Raw genomic sequence first — 20322 nt, forward strand, 5'->3', positions numbered from 1 at the left:
AATCCCACCACCAAAGCTTCCAAACTTTTAACTTAGGGAGTATAAGTTGAAATGCGAGCAGGATAGACTCAATGGTATTTCTTGAAGGAAAAAAAAAAAAACCAAGTAATTTTTTTGTTCCACAATGGATTTTGCTTGTAAAACTTATTGCTTTCAGGATGGTTAAAAACTGTTTGACCACAACCCTCACTCAATGGATTAGCGCCACAAAATTTGAAATGATTTGTAAAATATTGTTTTCACTCTAAATAACATGGCAATCATACCAAATTTTGTGGTGTGTCTAAAATTAAATGACTTTTACTATCAATGATTCCTCAACTTAAAAAGTTATCTTTTAAGGTATACGATCTTGTTAATTTCGTCATTCATTCACTCGCTGACATTATTATATTAATTTTGAATCTTGATATGCCAATGTCATCGATGATTTGGATCACACACAAATTTTGCACCTTTAAGAATGGATATTAAATAAGTAGGGCATCATAATTTGTGAAGAATTATGATACCAATTAAAGGAATATGATTGCCATATATACAAATTATAACATTTTACATACAAAGAGATAGATTAAAGAACTGTCTACCGTGATGGGTCTTTGTCGTAACTCATAAGTCGTTTAACTATTTAATCGTTTCCTCATTAGATAGTTAACATAATGTTGAAAACTTAGACAGTCATGAGTGTAGTTTGCCTCTCATCCTATAAGTCATAAGTTGTATATATATGGTAATCCTGTTAAGCCTGTTAATCAGTACTTACAAGAAAGCAAAACAAAACTTCCTTTCTCCTACATCTTTCAATCTAATCTTTACAACCACAGTGCATATGTTTACATCTTTAGTTTTTTTGAGAAATGATATATTATACTCATACCGAGAATATATGCTTAATTTGTTGAATAATGTGTTAAGACTTTAGGTTGTAACTTATATTAATCGTAGAACTATTTGGGTCACAAGGTGAATTAATTTGGATGTTTCTGTTAACATAGGCAATCTAACATAGCATTATGAGGGAAGAAGAGAAACAGTACTGATGGAGAAGAAGAAGAACCCGTAAGAGGCTAGGGTTTCATTAACCAAATGGAAGCTTAGCCTGTACAAGTTATACAAGAGTATATATACTATAGAATAGAAAAAGTCTAAAGTACCCTTACTACTAACTAACAATAACAATAATATCTAACATCTCCCTTCAAACTCACGACGCGTCAACAGGGAGCATCGAGAGTTTGTCAACTAAAAAACGAAAACGTTTAATAGAATGCATCTTTGTAAACAGATCAACAATCTGTAAAGAGGAGGAGATAAATGGTAGAGTGATAGTTCCATGCTGAAGGTGATGACGAGTAAGATGACAATCAATCTCAATGTGTTTTGTACGTTCATGGAATACTGAATTATGAGCAATTTGAATAGCACTTTTGTTATCACAATGCACCGGAGTTGGTTCCAAAAGAGAGATACCCATATCTAACAAGAGCCAACGTAACCAAATAATTTCAGTGGTAGTGGATGCCATGGCACGATACTCAGCTTCTGTGGAGGAGCGAGAGACAATGTCTTGTTTCTTACTCTTCCAAGAAATAAGAGAGTCTCCAAGAAATACACAAAACCCTATAGTGGACTTACGATCAGTCGGATCACCAGCCCAATCTGCATCTGAATAAGCACACAACTCGAATGAAGATGATGAGGGATAAAGAAGACTTTGAAATTGAGATCCCCGAAGATAACGAAGAATACGAAGAACAGCTGCCCAGTGAACTGTAGTGGGAGAGACAACAAACTGACTCATAACATGAACAACATAACCAATATCAGGTCTAGTAATCGTAAGATACACTAGACTACCAACCAAAGTGCGGTACAAAGTGGGATCTGGTAAAGGAACACCATCACCAGGAGCGTATTTTACATTTAAGTCAAGAGGAGTATCCGCTGATCTAGTATCAGAAAGGTGGGCTTGTTCAAGAATGTTGGCGATGTACTTGGATTGAGATAGAAGGTAGCCTTTAGGAGAGTAGGCAACTTCAATCCCCAAGAAATAGCGAAGGGTTCCCAAGTCTTTCATCTCAAATTGCTTAGCTAACTGTAATTTTAACTCATCAATTCCACTAACATCGTCACCTGTAATAATCATGTCATCAACATACAAGGAAAGTATAATGCGACCATGATTAGTGGACCTGATAAATAAGGCACAATCATGTTCACTAGATTTAAAACCAAGAGATGTGATTACGGTGGAGAATTTCTCAAACCATGCTCGAGGAGCCTGTTTAAGACCATACAAAGCTTTTTTTAACTTACAAACTTCCCCCTGATTATGAGAAACACCTGGAGGAGGAACCATATAAACTTCTTCATGAAGCTCACCGTTCAGAAAAGCATTTTTGACATCCATTTGTGAAATATGCCACTGACGTATAGATGCAACTGCAATAAGAGTACGGATAGTGGTCATTTTTGCAACTGGAGCAAATGTTTCTTCATAATCCATACCATACTGTTGAGAGAATCCCTTAGCGACAAGACGAGCTTTGTAGCGCTCAACTGTACCATCAGACTTAGTTGTGATCTTGTATACCCAACGAGACCCAATAGCACGTTTTCCAAGAGGAAGAGGTACTAATTCCCAAGTATTTGTTTTGTGCAAAGCAGAAATCTCTTCAGTCATAGCCTGCGGCCAGAGAGGATCAAGAATAGCCTCTTTGTAGGAAGAGGGCTCAGACAAACTATGAATAGTTGTTAAGAAAGAAGCAAATGAAGCAGAGTACATAGAGTAAATAAATTCAGGTAACTGAGTGGACGTACGTTGACGAGTTGGATAACGAGGAGACGGAGAAGGAGGATCAACAGTCACAGGAGTTGATTGGACAGCCGAGGGGACAAGAGGGACATCATCATCTTGGGGAATAGAGTTTATCCTGCAACTCTCAACATTACTATCACTAGAAACATTATCATTAGAACCAAACGGATCAATATGAGTTAGAAACGAACTATTAGTAGACTGTGAGCGAGAGGAAAATGAGTAAAATGAGATGTGCTCAAGAAAAACAACATGACGAGAAACATATAGTTTTCTTGTATGAGGTTCATAACAATGATAACCCTTTTGACCATCTCCATAACAAAAAAAAACACACATAGCAGAGCGAGAAGACAATTTACTACGTTCAGCTTGCGGACGAAGAACAAAACAAGTTGAACCAAAAACTTTCAGAGAGGAATAATCAGGTATAGAGGCATACAATTTTTCAAAAGGAGACAAACCTGATATAACTGACGAAGGAATTCTATTAATAGCATGAACAGCAGTAAGCACTGCTTCACCCCAAAACTCACTAGGAACTGAAGCAGACAACAAAAGGGAACGAGCAGTTTCAATAATATGACGATGTTTCCTTTCAGCAACCCCATTTTGTTGGGGAGTATCAGTACAATATGTTTGATGAATTGTGCCATCATAAGCAAGTAATTCAGAAAATTTATTTGAGGTATATTCACCACCTAAGTCACAACGAAAGCACTTTATAACATCATTATGTTGAGTTTTTACCATAGCACGAAACATATGATAAATGTCATAACATTCAGAACGGTTTTTCATAAGATAAACCCAACAATAACGAGTATAATCATCTATGAACGAGACATAATATCTAGATCCACCTTTAGTAAAAACGGGTGATGGACCCCAAACATCCGAATGAACTAAATCAAAAGGTGAGTACGAAACAGAGACACTTTTATTAAATGGTAAGGCTGAAAATTTTGCAAGTTTACAACCACAACAATCTGAAATATCACTGGTTTGTAACTTTCCTAAAGCTCCAGTAGAAGCCAAATACTTTAATCTAGAAGCAGAAACATGTCCAAGACGAGAATGCCATAAATAAAAACTAGAAGAAGAAGAATTCAAACGAAAACTAGATAATAGTTCAGTTGTAGATGTTGCGGCTGCAGTGTCAGAAGCTCTCAAGTCATCCAAAACATAAAGTCCCCCTTGTCTATGGCCTGTCCCAATCAGCTTCCCGGAATGTGGATCCTGTACACAACAAGAATTGGAAGAAAATATAACTGAATAACCGGAATCACATAATTGACTAACAGAAGCAAGGCTCAAAGTAAGTTTAGGAATATGATAAACATTTGAGAGAGACAAATTAGAGGTAGAGATTGAACCAATGCCTGCTAATGGCATATGGGTGCCATCAGCAGTATTAACAGACATAGATGAGACATGATTCATAGAAACAAAAGATTTATCATCATAAGACATATGGTGTGATGCTCCAGAATCAAGAATCCATATGGGAGGAGAAATACCTGACACACTTGAAGAGTTCAAACCTTTTGTAGAAGAGACAGACATGGCATGTGACTGAGTGGAAAGAAGCCTCTGGATTTGCTCTGCAATATCAGATATTTGAGGAGCAGTATCAGATGAGTATGCATAACCAGAACTAGATCCAATAGCAGAAGGAGCAGCAACAACATTTGATGATGGACCCCTGAAATTCTTCCTATTCGCTCTCCCCAATTTTGGACATTGTGCTTTCCAATGACCTTTTTCTTTGCAAAAAGCACATTCATCATTTCCAATCCCAACCCTCCCTTGAGGTTTTCCTCTCTGAACATGAGCAGCAGCAAAAACAGATGGAGGAGTGGAGAGAATACCCTTATCTGACATAGTCGAATGGGTCTTGAGTCGAATTTCTTCTGCCAACAATTCACTAACTACTGATTCAACATTAGGAAGAGGGGTACGATGCAGAATACCCCCTCGAAGCCCCTCAAAATCATCACGAAGAGTCATCAGAAACCATACTAGACGTTGCTCTTCCCTTTGATCAATGTAAGCTTTGACTGCTTTCAACTCATCAGATTCCATAAGAGCCAATTGATCACACAAATTTGTCATGGCCGAATAGAATTCTTGAATGGTCATATTGTTCTGCTTAAGGGCCCTAATATCACTTTCGAGTTGATACTGTTTTGCAAAATTTGACTGAACATATAACCATTTCAGATGATCCCAAATCTCTTTAGCAGTGTCATATTTTGCTAGTTGCACACCTATTGACTGATCAACAGAGTTATTAATCCAAGTAATAATTTTTGAATTACTTTTCATCCATGTTTTCAAAGCTTGTGCATATTTATCAGCATCCTTTTTATCATTAGGCATAACATGACTTCCATCAACATAACCCCACATATCTTTTCCTATTAGAAAATTTTTCATCACATAACTCCAATAAGAGTAGTTCTGTCCTATAAGATGAACACTAACAGCTTGAAGCGAATCATCCTTATCACTAGCCATACCAAACAATAGAATCCAACAAGCACAATCACTAAAAAAAAAAACAGAAAATTAGGGATAACCTGTCAGTCACGAACAGAACAAATCCACCAACTAAATAGCACCTGAACCAGAGAGAAGATTGCGCCGGAAAGTTTCGCCGAAAACAGAGGTGTGCGTCGGAGATGGAAAACGGAGGGAGGAAACCAAAACAGAGAAGAAATCAAAGCCAAATCACAAAATCAACCATAGCTCTGTGATACCATGTTAACATAGGCAATCTAACATAGCATTATGAGGGAATAAGAGAAACAGTACTGATGGAGAAGAAGAAGAACCCGTAAGAGGCTAGGGTTTCATTAACCAAATGGAAGCTTAGCCTGTACAAGTTATACAAGAGTATATATACTATAGAATAGAAAAAGTCTAAAGTACCCTTACTACTAACTAACAATAACAATAATATCTAACAGTTTCTCTCTTGTTCAAAAATTTGGATGTTTCTTCTGATCTCAAGTCTTAAAATTCATGTGTAATCCATTAATTTTTAATAAGTTTTTTTCTTAGTTTGAAATAGAGAAATAGAAAGGGCCAAAGTTAACATAGTCCACTGCTTTTGGAGAACAAAACATTCTTTTTCCTTCTGCATGCATAAACTCATCCGATTAATTTACCATTTTAAACAATTTCAAGTAGTGACAGCAACATATATTTAGAACTCAATACAGTACATATTCATCAATAACAGTGAATCATATAAAAAAATTCTAAGGGTCAAGGGGGAGTTTGTTTCAAGGATGAAAAATCTATTTTGAGGATTAACTTTCTCAGAAAATAAGAATGAGATCTCAATCCCGAATAGAATAACAGTTTCTGAAATGTTCTATTGTAAAATTATTAGTGAGACCCACTTAATTGTTAATGATTGTATGCTTATTAGACATTACCTTTGAAAATTGATTGAATAAATGATGTGTACGCATGATGCTACTTTAACTACGTCTTAATAAGAGAACAACCGGAGATGCTCTTAGGTGATTACTTAAATTTCCTTCCCACGTTTATGAGAATGTTTTATTCCCACTCATTTTCTTGAAAACTAGTTACAAACCCGTGTTTCGCACGGGTTGAATAACGTATCTTATAAAAAAAAATTCCAAAGGAAAAATGAGCAAATTAATAAATATTGCATAAACTCGGATATTCTAAATAAATCACTTTTACTATATTTTTTAAAAACCTTGTTATAAAGGAGAAATGAGAAAATTAAGGGAAATAGCTGCATCTTTCTAAGAAATTGTTCCCGTTCATAAATGTGAAAATCAAGCAAGCATATTGCACAAATCTCATTTTGTTCAAGAGATTAGGAAAACAACATTATAATTAACATGATACTAATTGCAACCAATGAAGAAACCAACAATGTGAATATTAACGTTACATAATAGTTAGGTTTATAAAAGAGATTGCAAGTGTCATAGACTAACCAAAAAGGGATTTTTGCCAATATTTACATCAGACAAAATGAAAAGATCAAATGACATCCCAAAGTCAAGATATTTTACAATTACAGTCCAAAGCGATACGCCAAAATAGTAGAAGTTCAAATAGTTCAGCAGCAAAGATCTACTTTGGAACAACTAGAACATGCAAGTTCTTCGGTGACTTTTCGAGATCAAAGATGAGCTTACCACCTTCTTCCATCACACGTTCTCTGTAGAAATTGAACCACTGCCCACCCAAGTATTTTTCAAAGCTTGCTCTTTCGGCGATAATGAGGCGACACTTATACTTTCTCTGTGTCTGGTCATCAATGAGAGTGATTGTTTTGCGCTTTTCTTTCAGAATTGTTCTTGACATCTTGTTTGGGAAATGCTAAATAGAGAAATAACTGCAATATTAGTCTAATGCATATTAACATGGATAAAATGTATGCGAATATAGTTACATATAATTTATAAAATGAAGGCAACATAACTGATTTTAAGCTAAATAAAATGTACCATGACTTCTAATTTATCTTCCTATTATCTTCCTATAAAGTCTAGATAAATGCACGCATGTGGTATATATGTACCCCGTGTGCCAATTAACACTGTTGAAACAAACAGAAATTAAGCATCGCTCCTGCATGTGCATTTATAGCTAGCACCATTTGACATTGATGTCTTCGAAAGTTTGGTGCAACTCTCATAATACCATTCAAACTGGTTAGGATTGAATTTAGTTGTTTTCCAAATAGTGATGCAATATGTTTCCTAACACAAATTATGCACATGAAATAAAGAATAATGCAATATGTATTTTTAATTTGTGCGTAAAAAAATTCAAAGCATGTTTGTGCATAAAAAAAGCAAACCTTAACTAAGTTTATAAATTCAATAATTGGCCTAACTTGAGACAGATTGGAAAAATCATTGTACGTTGAGAAGAAGCTGAACAGTGACTTAAGTTCTGACAGAAGAGCTTGAGAAGTGTTAAGGTCACGACAAGAATTCAAGAAACATGGTCAAGAAACAATCAAATCAGATTGTGAAATAATAAGTTACTCTAACACAGTATTGTGAAATCATAATGCAAACTTACTAAGTCTTAAACTTCTCAACAATCGGATGATGTAGGTTGATGAGCAGCATCAAACTTGACCAATGGTTACATATATTTGGGTTGCCATTGACAATAATATGGAAGCAAAGAACTCAAGGTAAATAGATGGTAAATGATAAAGCTACGAAGTATTTTTCCCATAGTGTTACATCAACCATATTCCCACTGCATAAGGAAATACATCTTTCAGGTCATTATCAAACTTATACAAAATCCTATCATCTGATGCTGACAAATTAGAAAATAATACCTTTTATCTTTCAACACAATGTTCGTACACAGTTTTTTTCCAATCCCAATTCGTGTTGTCTTGACAATCTCATGAAGAAGCCCAATGATACAAAAATTACATCTTAAAAAATTTATAATCGGAGAAAACACAGAAATAAATTAAAGCACATAACTATACCATATAAAACATCAGTTTTGAATTTCCCATCTTGAATTTCCTTAAATGACTTAAAGCGAAATTCACGAGTAAGAACGATAGTTAACTTGTCATACTTCTGCACCTTTGTATAAGAACCAAAAACAACCTTAAAGGGATTAAATGCAATGTCATTATCAAACACATGACAATTATACAAAGTATAAGTCTTGTTTTCCTCAATCAAAGCCTTCCAATGCTCCAATTCTCTATATCGAGTTATTACATGAAATCGATCACCCTAAATCCGAGAAAGAAACCAAAAAATATAAATAAATCAAAATAAAAAAATTGGAAAATAGTTAAAAGTTTTTAAAAATATAAAAATTGGAAAGTAGTTAAAAAAAATCGGTGAGATAGCACTCAACCAAGCAACACTAAAAAAAATTATATGCATTAGCGTAACAAAATAACAGACAAACGGACATAAAATAGTACTCTAAACGTTAATGTGTGTGTGTATATATTCGTGAGGTTGAAGAAAGGAAATAAAAATATTTGGTATCATTAAATGACATCGTGAATAAAAGTATTTGTGAGGTTGTGATGATTAAACGATATTGAAATTAACAATATAAATGATAAAAAGATAATAAAATTCCATTGAAAAAAAATAATAAAAATAAATAGAACCTCCTTGAAAAATTAAATGCAACGGTTCAAAAAATAAAATAAAGTTAAATGGAAGAAAAAAACATATTGAAATATAATATTAAAAATAAAAGAAAAGGTTCCTAGCGTGAGTTGAAAAGAGGTGCTTGTAAAATAAATTGTGGAGAAGTTGATTTATAAAGTAACATTCAACAACTTTTGGCCAAAGCTCATTCCATTCAATTCTATGCATTCAAAAAAATTATTTTTATTTTAGTAAGTACTTAATTGATATTGTGTTTGACCTAACTTCTCCTTAGAAATGTAGAGAAGTTAAAAAAAAAAGCCGAGTCAAACGATAACTTAATCTCCCACAACGGCAATGTAGAAGCAACTGAATTTAGGATTAATTTTATTCTTATAAAATAAATAAAAAATAAAATTATATAAAATAAAATATAAATATAATATTTGGATAATGAGGTGGCACTCTCCAAGGGCATGGAATTATGGAATTACCAAATTCCCCCTCGTAGGGGCAAAATTGGAATTTCACATGGCATCAATTTTAATAAATAGTATATAGATAAAAATGTTATACACCTAAGAATTAATTTAAGTTATTTTCCTGTGTTTTATGAAACAAAAAACCAATATATTTTTGAAAATTGTTCTTAAGATCAAAAGTTTGTTGAGATATTTATGTTAAATAAAATATTGGTTTTTAAAAATAGAAAAAATAATAAAAATATTGAGAATGAATGTGGAAGTGACATGTGGCATAAAAAACCTTACTTTATATATATATATATTGATTGATTGATTGATTTGTAGTTTGTTGAGATATTTCTACTACATAAAATATTAGAAATTCAATAAAAATTAAAAAAAAAAATACTGAGTACATAAGATCTAAAGTTTGTTGAGATATTCATGTTAAATAAAATATTGGTTTTTAAAAATAGAAAAAATAATAAAAATATTGTGAATGATTGTGGAAGTGACATGTGACATAAAAAACCTTTACTTTATATATATATATATATATATATATATATATATATATATATATATATATATATATATATATATAGACACACACTATTGATTGATACAATTGATTGATTGATGTGTAGTTTGTTGAGATATTTCTACTACATAAAATATTAGAAATTCAATAAAAAATTTAAAAAAATACTGAGTGCGTAAGATCAAAAGTTTGTTGAGATATTTATGTTAAATAAAATATTCGTTTTTAAAAATAGAAAAAATAATAAAAATATTGAGAATGAATGTGGAAGTGACATGTGGTATAAAAAACCTTACTTTATATTGATACTATTGATTGATTGATGTGTAGTTTGTTGAGATATTTCTACTACATAAAATATTTGAAATTCAATAAAAATTAAAAAAAATATTGAGTGCATAAGATCAAAAGTTTGTTGAGATATTTATGTTAAATAAAATATTGGTTTTTAAAAATAGAAAAAATAATAAAAATATTGAGAATGAATGTGGAAGTGACATGTGGCATAAAAAACCTTACTTTATATTTTTACTAGTTTAGAGACCCGGCGTTGCCCGGGTTAGATATAAAATAAGTTTTATAAGTTTATGTGCACGAATAGACGTGTCTGTATATTAGATTGAATTTATTTAAATTTACAATTATAATAATATCTTAAAAATAAATATAAATGATGAGATGAATGTCCAATGAAAGAATAAAAAGTGTAACAAAATCAATAATGAATTAGTCCAAGTGGTAATAGTTTTGGGTCCCTTTAAACATGTGGTCATGGGTTTGTTTCGTGGCCCATGCGTATGAGAGAGAAAAATCGACTGAAAGGGAAGAAAGTGGTTGAAATATATATATATATATATCAAAATATATGTATGAGAAATAATAAAATTGGTGTTTGGCAAACCTGAAGAAGGAAAAATGTTAGATGAAAAGAAGGTTTGGAGTTTCTGCTTGTGCTCAAAATATGTAAATATGTAATTATGCTAAAAGATAACATAATAACTAATCGAACCTTTTTTTATCAAAAAAAAACTAATCGAACCTTTTTTTTTTATCAAAAAAAAACTAATCGAACCTTTTTTTTTCCTCAAACATAAAAAATAATTGAATGATATAGTGCTAAAAGATTAGTAATAACTAATTGAAGCTTCTTTTCCTAAAAACAAATAAACAAATTGGAGTCTTTTAATCATAAAATAAGATCGTATATGTAAACTTTGGTGAAAGAATTACGAGTAGTTTGTTGAGATATTTCTGCTACATAAAATATTAGAAATTCAATAAAAATTTAAAGAAAATATTGAGTGGATAAGATCAAAATGTTGTTGAGATATTTATGTTAAATAAAATACTGGTTTTTAAAAATAGAAAAAATAATAAAAATATTGAGAATGAATGTGAAAGTGACATGTGGCATAAAAACCTTACTTTATATATATACTATTGATTGATATATACTATTGATTGATTTAGAAATACAAACGACTGTGATTGGTTTGTTATTTAGAAACGACTGTGTGTTCCTATACACTATTGGGTTCACGGTGTCCGCTATATTGGCATGCACCAATTATGAATGGATGCCAATACCTATTGCTATAACGGCACACACCAATTATGAATGTCCGCTATACTGGGTTCACGCACAAAACAACATAAAAGATCAACATAAGCAAAAATACATATTGCTAAACTACGGAACTGGTGAAATAATAATAATAAAATAATAATAATAATAATAACAATAATAATAATAATAATAATAATAATAATAATAATAATAATAATAATAATAATAATAATAATAATAATAATAATAATAATAATACAAAATAGGAATGGATGCCACAAACTCGATTATGAATTATGAATAAGAATGGAGAGAAGAGCGGTACTGTTGAATCGGAAAAAGAAAAAGAAAACAATAGTATAGGTGTTAGTTCAAGGACCTGAAACAGAAACAATAGTATAAGTGTTAGTTCAAGGACCTGAAACTCGTATGTGTTTGTAATGGATACCAGAAACAATAGTTCAAGGACCTGAAAGAAAGAAAAAAAACAATCAGTAAACTCACTCGTAGATGTTAGTTCCATCTTATATTATGTATATAAAAATAAAAATCTAAGCATAAGTAGAAGAAACGATAGTATAGGTGTTTGTCAAACATGAAGAAAAAAAAGCTTAGATCAAAAGAAGGTTTGAGTTTCGATTTCTGCTCAAAATATGTGATTTTGGTGATTAACAAAATCTCATTTATTTATAGTTAAAAAAAAAAAAACAAACCGAAGCCTTTTTTTCCTCAATGAAAAAACTAATTGAATAATATGATGCTAAAAGATTATATAATAACTAATTGAAACTTCTTTTCCTAAAAAAAAAGAAGAAGAAAAAGGAAGATTTAATGGATAATATTGAAAGTATTATATATAGTTTGTTGAGATATTTTGGCTACATAAAATATTAGAAATTAAATATAAAATTAAATAAAATATTTAGTGGATAAGATTAAAAGTTTGTTGAGATATTTATGTCAAATAAAATATAAAAAAATAATAAAAATATTGAGAATAAACGTGGAAGTGACACGTGGCATAAAAAACCTTACTTTATATATATACTATTGATTTGGACAAGAAAAAAAAAACCTTACTTTATATATATACTATTGATATTGATACTATTGATACTAGCGAAAAGACGGGCACTCACGTGCCCGTCTTTCCGCTCTTTTAATTGTGATAACGTTTGAAAATTATGAACGATGTTTTTTATGAAATTTTAATTTTGATTAAAAGTATAAATATAATTGTTTTTTACTTTTAAATTATAACAAATCAAACTAATCATGATTATCTATTTCAATGAAACCAACAATATAACAAATATATATATATATATTCTAAATTCTTATTATTTTAGTGACACCAACAACGATCTTTATTATAGAAAAAGCTGTTGTTTAAGGGTATAATTGAGATAATGAAAAAATAAATATATATACATTCATCTAGTTTGTTACATTTTTTAAATGATAAAGGAAAAAACTGAACATTTGTGTTTGTTACATTTGTATTTTAATATTTAAATTTATTCTTATCTATTTGTTATATGTGTTATTGGTATTGAAAATTGAGGGTATTTTTGGAAGGAAAAATCCAACCCAAAAGTGCTGAAAGGGGTAGTTTTCTTTATATATAGTATAGATATATATTATTGATTGATAACAAACCTAAAATCTCTATAATATAACAAATCTAAAATCTCTATGTAACCTTGTATCCCCTGACAACGCTGTGCAGCAAGTATTCTTTACCCTTTTGAACGTTTTCACCCTCTCTATTCATAATCTTCTTTCTACTCAAGTTATTTTCAGCTGGTTCGATGGGTTTTTCTGGTTCGGATTTTTCTGGTTTAATGACATTATAACCGGTTTTTTAAATTAGGGTTTGCTCGAATAAGAAGGTTGTAAAATTAGGGTTTGATCAAAGCAGGGTGAGCATGGAGAAAAAGGCACTGTCGTATCTGCCTCATGAACTGATCATCCAAATTTTGATGAGGTTGCCAGTGAAGTCTCTTATACGTTTCAAATGCATTTGTAAGTTATGGTTTTCTCTTATCTCTGACCCTCACTTTGCAAATTCACATTTCCAGCTTACCTCGCCAACACCCACTAGTAGGTTTTTATGCATATCACCTTCATATCATGAAATTCTATCTATAGATTTTGAAGCATTTCTTAACGATTATCCTGGTTCACAGAACCATAATTTTTCGCTTCCCAAATCTTATTTTCCCGTTGAAATTAAAGGTTCATGTAGAGGGTTTATACTTTTGTACCAACTTCCAAACATCTACATATGGAATCCATCTACTGGATTTAAAAAACAAATACCCGAGTCTCCTTTTGATTCCAAATCAGTAGCACATTGTCATGGTTTTGGTTATGACCAGTCAAGAGATGATTACTTGGTGGTTGTATTTTCCCATCTTTCATCACATTTGGAGGTTTTCTCGTTTAGAGATAATACCTGGAAAGAAATTGATGGTACTCACTTCGCTTGTGTTGTCCTTTCTTCTCAGAGAAAAGGGCTTCTATTTAATGGGGCTATTCATTGGCTGGCTTATCGCCATGATTTAGATTTGGATGTCATTGTTGCGTTTGATTTAATGGAAAAGAAAATGTTTGACATGCCTGTTCCAAGTGATTTTAAAGGATTTCGTTATAGTTTGTGGGTATTTGGTGAATTTCTCAGTCTATGGGCTATGGATTATGATTATGATAATGATCCAACTGTAATATGGGTGATGAAAGAATACAAAATGCATTCGTCTTGGACTAAAACTCTTGTGCTTCTTCTTCATGGCATTCCTGATCACTACTTTCACCCTATACACCCTACAAAAAATGGTGATATTATTGGAAGAAGTCATTATACTAGATTGGTGAAGTATAATGATAAAGGACACCTATTAGGGCAGCGCACCTTCTGTAACGCTGAATCTGAAGTTGTCATGTATACAGAGTCTCTGCTTTCACTCCTTGGTGACAATGAGCATGCTGAAGAAGATGACACAAACAAGAACAATGAGGTTGTGAAATATTCTTCTTCATTGTTTTCTTTATATTTATAATTATATTCTTTTATGAACTCTTGGGTGGCTTCATTTGTAACATGAGCTGAACCCATATGTCATGAAGTATTTATTGGTTAACTATTTGTCTTATGCTTTAGAAATATTGACTGCTTTGTTTGTGTGACTCTGACTCACTGTTATTTATGCATCTGTAACTGGATTGAGTTTTAAATGTATGCTGTTTTCATTGCTTGAAATTGATTTATATGGTAAGTTAATCAGATAAGTTTATACAAATTGAAGGAAAAACAAGGTTTTCTTCTCTAATTTCAACTTTGGCCCTTGCCATTTCTGTTCAAAGAAAGCCTACTTTCAAATTACTTAGCTACACCTGAATTTATATGAATCATTTGTTGCAGGCCTTGATAGAGAATGATGAAGAATAATATGGAAGTCTCTAAAATAATAAAGAATAATGTAGAAGTCTCTAGAATACCAAAGAATAATAGGGAAGTCTCTAGAATACTAAAGAATAATAAGGAAGCTACTAGATACTCTACTAAATAAAATAGAATTAAGCACTAGGAAAATATTGATGTTTCTAGATCCTTCTAGTCATATGAACTAGAACATCCATATCTCTAGACTTTTCTTTATTTCTACATATTTCTAGTTTGTAATGGAGAGTCTTCCTAGAGTAGTATAAATAAGGCTCACCACCAAGTGTTTAGGCATGCATTCAGATCATCAAGCATAGAAACATTTCAACATTATAAACCTTTCTTTGAGAATATTAGAGAGTTTCTCTATTTTCACTACCTTTCCTTTTGTCTCTGAGCCAAATTTGGTATCAGAGCTGGTTACGATACCTCGGAGTTGAGTTTGAGCGAAGAAATCAACGGAAAGTGAGTTTTCAAGTGAGCAAGGATTTGCTTTCTTAAAACTTCACTTTGCGGCCATTTGTTCGCAAATCTACCTCAGAGTTTAGTTTGAGCCAAAAAAATCAACGGAAAGTGAGTTTTCAAGTGAGCAAGGAGTTGCCTTTGTGAAACTTCACTTTGCGGCCATTTTGTTCGCGAAACTTACACCGTCATTTTGTTTGGGAAGTGAAGAAAACCCTTGGTTAACGACCAAAACCACCACTCACCACCACGATCTTCAGCAAAAAAGATCATTAACCACCATTATCAAAATGTCACCTACGAAACAAAATGAAAGATCTTTGCATGAAATTGAGATAGATGAAATTTTTGAAGAAGAAAAGGAAGACATTCCTGAATCAGTTGAAGAAGAGATAATGGGAGAACCAATATTTGATGAAGAATATGATGGTGTTGACTTTTTTGAAGTGTTTGAAGAAGAGGGAAACATAGATCCAATATATGATAATGGATATGGTTCCGATGACATTCATGATGCTTTGAGAAGGAGGATAAGGATGAACCAATATATGATGAAGAATATCTTCACGCTGAATATGGTGAATCTTTGGAGGTTAAAAGAAGCTTGGAAACAACAACAACTAAAGAAGAATCATGTTTGAAACACAATGTCTTCCACACTTCCAACACCTCACAAGGTAAGGTTTATGATATAATTATTGATAGTAGAAGTTGTGAAAATGTTGTATCAAACTATATGGTAGGAAAATTAAAGTTGTCGACAAAGGAGCACGCTCATCCGTGCAATCTACAATGTCTCAACAAAGATAATGAAGATGTGATTGAAATGAAGGTTGCACCTCTACCACTCAATGAGATCAATGATGGAAAAGATGAGTTCAAACCACTTGGACTTTCACTCTCAAAGGAACTGTTCAAGGATAAAACAAAGTTATGTCTGCTTCGTCCAGTTCCTAAGTCACCTAGGGAAAATGTTGGTGCTGATTTTCTCCTTGGAATACTTTGGACTCGGCAACGGTCGAAGACAAATTTTTAGAAAATGGTTCATTTCATCATATATGGTAAACGAAGAAAGAAATCTTGACTCGAGGACGAAGAAGGAAATCTTGACTCGAGGATGAGTCTCTTCCAACCCGGGGAGAATGATAGAGAATGATGAAGAATAATATGGAAGTCTCTAAAATAATAAAGAATAATGTAAAAGTCTCTAGAATACCAAAGAATAATAGGGAAGTCTCTAGAATACTAAAGAATAATAAGGAAGCTACTAGATACTCTACTAAATAAAATAGAATTAAGCACTAGGAAAATATTGATGTTTCTAGATCCTTCTAGTCATATGAACTAGAACATCCATATCTCTAGACTTTTCTTTATTTCTAGATATTTCTAGTTTGTAATGGAGAGTCCTCCTAGAGTAGTATAAATAAGGCTCACCACCAAGTGTTTAGGCATACATTCAGATCATCAAGCATAGAAACATTTCAACATTATAAACCTTTCTTTGAGAATATTAGAGAGTTTCTCTATTTTCTCTACTTTTCCTTTTGTCCCTGAGCCAGGCCTAATTTTATTTCTTCTGTTCATATTATCGTTTGGATGATTAATTATCCATCCATTGTGTGTAAATGGTGAAATGGAATAAACACAGATAAGGATAGCTTCCAATTTTAGCTTTTTGTTGTCATGTCAACATATCATTAAATTGTACAAGCAACCTAATGATATGGAAGGGTTCCATATATAATGGTATGGAAGGGCTGACATGCATATAAAACTCATCTTCTTCATTATTCTTATTTGGTTATCATCATTATGTTTTAGTTATTGGAGAAGCATTTTATAGACTCTTTTTCCCAAAATTCTCATTGGTAGGAATCCAACATTTTCTCATAGTCCTCTAATATTGGGAAATCCACTTTACGTAACAAATTTCTCCTTGTAAATAGCATGATCAAATTGTGAAAAATTATGCTGTGAATTGTTCTCTGTGTGTGTGTTGCATGTTGAGAAACTCGTGTTTATAAATGCGTATAACACGTAACTTTAAACACAATGAATAATGGCGGCTCCGCCTTGCTCTGCATAATTAAGATGGAATGTGTAATGATACTAGAAGTTATAAAGGAGAATAATATTGTTTTATTGATAAGCTTTGAATAGATCAACTTCTGCTGCCACAAGAACAGAAATTGTAGAGAAGATAAAAGGTAACAAAAGGAATAAGAGAGGAACTAGAGAATTAGGGAGTGAAAAAGAATTTCATCACACATATTTCCTGCTTATTTCCTTGGCTTTTCTCTTATTTATAAGGGTCCATCTTCCTAATTCCCATATTGCCCTTTCAACTCTTTGAGTCATTACAGAATGCATGTCAAAAATACCATTTTAAAGTCACCTTAATCAGTATGCATAATTTGTCTTTAGAAATGCATATAACACGTAACTTTTAGACACGATGAATAATGGCCGCGCCGCCTTGCACTGCATAACAGTTTTACCTATAATAGTGTACCACCAAAACAACCCATAAAGACCAATTTATAGTCAGCTTAATCAGTAGAAGTTAAATGTGAGCATGATAGGCTACAATTTCAATGAAGGAATTGAATGGTTGAAACCTGCAAACTTTGATCGCAACCAATTTTAAAAAAGTAACTTTTATCTATTCCACAATAATTGGTACTACAATAGATTTTGCTTGTGAAATACCTTGGTGAAAGGAACTTGTAAGACCTACCGTACAAACTCCAAAACCTTGAAAGGAACAAATTTATTCCAGAATGAATTATTGACCTCCTCCACCAAGTTATTATTTTCTTTAAACATCGAAGAATAATGAATATAGATTTTCTGTTTGTACTAATTTTCTATTTCAATCAATTTTTTCAAGTTGTGTCTTTTGACAGGGCAAGAAAACTGTTTTTTTTTCTTGATTTCTTGTTGCATCAGGTGAGTTATCATATTCCAAAACCTATATACTTAAAGAGTATAGCAGCACAATTGAAAGCACAAATTATGATACCTCACTTATTTAATATAAATGGATTGTTATGTGCACTCTCTTTATAAGATTGATTTAATATCAGTAATTATTGCGCACAACTTTACCAGTGGAAAAAATAAAGAGACTCTTTATTTAAAATTAGGAACACGAGTAAATGAATAGTGAACTTAGATCTTCATAATCTTCCGTGCTTCCAACACTTTCAAGTGAATCCAATTTGCTCAAGTAATTATACTATTTGCTGTTTATTTAACATTAATGGAATTGCTGTGAATTTGTCGATCAAAATAATACCAACAAACTTAGATGTATGGAGTAAGGTATCAATGACAATCAATAACAAAAACATTTCACTCAACAAAAGTGTAAAGCAAAACCACAATTTTATCAAAGAACAACAAGATAAAGAGTAAAGAGTAGAAGAACGTCACGATATGATGGAAAGAGCTTCTCTAAAACCACAATAAAAAGTTTCATATAAAGAGATACGAAAAGCTACAAGAAATTAGCTTCAACAACACAAACTCTCGAAGAACAACCCTAATTTCTACCATTTTTCAAAATCTCTTCTTGCGATCAAGATACTCAATAATTTCTTCACCTAAGGTGTTTTCCCAACATTACAATCCATCCAAAAGGAATTAACTTAGTCTTTGATTTTCTAAGGATGTCCTCTTTTGACCACTTAAGATTTACCCAAGTTGCTTACAAACATCTCACACTCAAGTGTTTCCCATGTGTTTCTCTTTCCATGACTCTCTCCCCAAAAGGCATTAACACGATTCCATGTGTCCTCTCTTTTAGTTCTCCAAGATTCACACTCTCAATTCTTAGCCTATAAGTTTCTTAAAGGTTCCCTCCTTTGAGGTTCATCAACAAAAGAGTGATAAAAAACTTAAATAGAGGTCAAGACCCGGTATCATGCGCCTCAAGCAGGTACGAGTGTGTGCCACACTTGAAACATTGTTTTGAAGTGATCCATGATTGACGAGAGGGGTGTTGAATAAGAGGTTTAGTAGGTTGTTTAGTTTATCTACTAACAAATATGTGTTGTTGCTATTATGTTAAATAGCTTGGATAGGGAGGGTGTTGACATGTGGGGGATTGAGGCGGCGGAGGGGTCATTTTTCAAAGCAGGAAGAGTTTGTGGAGGAGTGTAGGTCTTTGTTGTCTAACATTTCTTTGGAGGTTAATGTTGATGATTAGTGGTCTTGAAACAAGCATCATGGAGGTGACTGTTCAATTAAGCAAGTTTACGAGTTGTTTCATGAGGTGATAGTTAATTGCACGGTTTTACCTTCGTTGCAAGCTTCTATTTTAAATCCTATAATTTCAGTGAGGGTTTCTTTTTTTTTTTTTAAACAACTGATTATCCTCTAAGGATAATTTATTTCGTCGTGGATAATTGTTATTTATTATGTGTTTTTAAACAAAAAAAAAAACTGATTATCCTCTAAGGAAACCACACACACCTTGTGCTTTGAATAATTGTTATTTATTATGTTTTTTTGGCTTGTTTAAAAAAAGTTAACAAATTAATCCCTTTTGTTTTTAAAATTTTTCAAATTGATCCTCCAATTCTTTAAAAAATTGGTAAATAAAATTATTCAAAACAATTGCAAGTTGGTGCGCGAAATTTTAAAAATGTGCAAAATGGTCCCTTTTTAAATTTTTTTAATTTGTTCCATATCTTTTAAAATTTTCATTTTAGATCACATTTTATTTATATTGTCATCCCAAATCTTATAAGATTTATAAAAAAGAGTCCAACAAAGTTTAGTAATCTATATAATTAGCATCTTCGGAGCAAAAGGGCTTCATCTATATAATTTGAAGATGAAGGATGTTCATGGTAGCATAGATGCA

General features: G+C 32.1%; 1 protein-coding gene across 1 annotated transcript; it reads left to right on the plus strand.

Annotated features, from left to right (window-relative positions):
* The first annotated feature begins 13470 nt into the window (after nt 1-13470).
* On the plus strand, nt 13471-16485 carry LOC146927012 (F-box/kelch-repeat protein At3g06240-like). Its single transcript, XM_085707002.1, has 2 exons — nt 13471-14562; nt 15976-16485. Exons 1-2 carry the CDS (start codon nt 13471-13473, stop codon nt 16483-16485), a joined length of 1602 nt encoding a protein of 533 aa, XP_085563128.1.
* The last annotated feature ends 3837 nt before the right edge of the window (nt 16486-20322 follow it).

Source organism: Medicago sativa, chromosome 4 (assembly GCF_051527215.1).
Source record: "Medicago sativa cultivar Bolivia chromosome 4, Bolivia_mono, whole genome shotgun sequence".
Classification (NCBI taxonomy): Eukaryota; Viridiplantae; Streptophyta; class Magnoliopsida; order Fabales; family Fabaceae; genus Medicago; species Medicago sativa.